This window comes from Pteropus vampyrus, unplaced genomic scaffold (assembly GCF_000151845.1).
Source record: "Pteropus vampyrus isolate Shadow unplaced genomic scaffold, Pvam_2.0 Scaffold394, whole genome shotgun sequence".
Lineage (NCBI taxonomy): Eukaryota > Metazoa > Chordata > Mammalia > Chiroptera > Pteropodidae > Pteropus > Pteropus vampyrus.
In genome coordinates this window covers 1,190,945-1,191,898 of record NW_011889175.1, presented here as the reverse complement: position 1 = coordinate 1,191,898, position 954 = coordinate 1,190,945, and the positions used below count along the sequence as shown (strand labels likewise).

The 954-nt window shown below is 62.5% G+C and overlaps 1 protein-coding gene across 2 annotated transcripts in view; it reads left to right on the top strand.

The window, feature by feature from the left end:
• The first annotated feature begins 229 nt into the window (after positions 1-229).
• The window catches only part of ATP6V0D1 (ATPase H+ transporting V0 subunit d1), a 42,743-nt gene continuing 42,018 nt past the window's right edge, over positions 230-954 (top strand). Inside the window, exon 1 of one of the 2 annotated variants that reach the window (XM_023523541.1) lies at positions 230-469. In XM_023523541.1, coding sequence (XP_023379309.1) covers positions 340-469 — 130 coding nt within the window. In that variant the 5' untranslated portion in view covers positions 230-339. The remainder of the gene's footprint in view (positions 470-954) is intronic. The other variant, XM_011380477.2, reaches the window with a different exon arrangement.

Here is a 954-nt window from a genome sequence, read left to right as displayed (position 1 = left end):
GCCCAATCCAATTCCCGCGGCCACGGGCGCCACCACGCGGCCAGCCTCAAACGCTCTAAGCCGCTCCAAGCCGCTCCAGCCAGGAGCGGGAGGCTCTCATCCCCTCAGCGCGCAGGCGCCAGAGGGCCGTCCTAGCCGACACCTGCGCAACGCTAGCGCCGGAAACCAAGCGGAAGCCGGGTACGGCTCAGAGCTCCGCCCCATTATGGTCACGTGAGGCGCTTGCGCGTCACCTGACGTGCTTGACAGTCCGTAGCCGGCGCCGAGTCAGCTGGTTTTGGAATTGCGCTGCGTGCCTGCGGGTTGGGGTTCTCTGGTCCCGCCGGCCCCGCCGCAGCCATGTCGTTCTTCCCGGAGCTTTACTTCAACGTGGACAATGGCTACTTGGAGGGACTGGTGCGCGGCCTAAAGGCTGGTGTGCTCAGCCAAGCCGACTACCTCAATTTGGTGCAGTGCGAGACGCTCGAGGGTGAGCCGCGGGGCCGGGATGCCGGGCCTTGAAAGGCGGGCAAGGAGGCTGGCCCGGGCCTGCGGGTTCCGAGGTCTGGCCTAGGAAGCCGAAAGCGGGCGTTCTCGAAGCGCCGGAGAGGCCTCGCTGAGAACTTAGGGGTCGATGGCGGGTGCGCGGGAAGGGGAACTAGCTCTAGCTGCTACTCGGCTCAGGCCCAAACGAAAACAAGGCTTTAAGAACCTCAGTAGTTCGCTTCTGCTGGGGCCACCTCTTCCCCCCTATACCCCCCTATACCCACCGCGTTGTTTAGAAAAGAGGGTCTTTCAGGAGTGGTTGGTGTGAGATGTGCCCATAAAGTCTCTTTACTCTGACGTAGCCAGAGTGAGCTGTCCCGTGGCAACGCTTGGGGGAACTAAGCGGAAAAGTCCCATTTCCCTTATAACACATACACCAAGGCGTTAGGGACCATTGTGTCTTCACGTTGGCCGCGGGGTGAGCCTTCC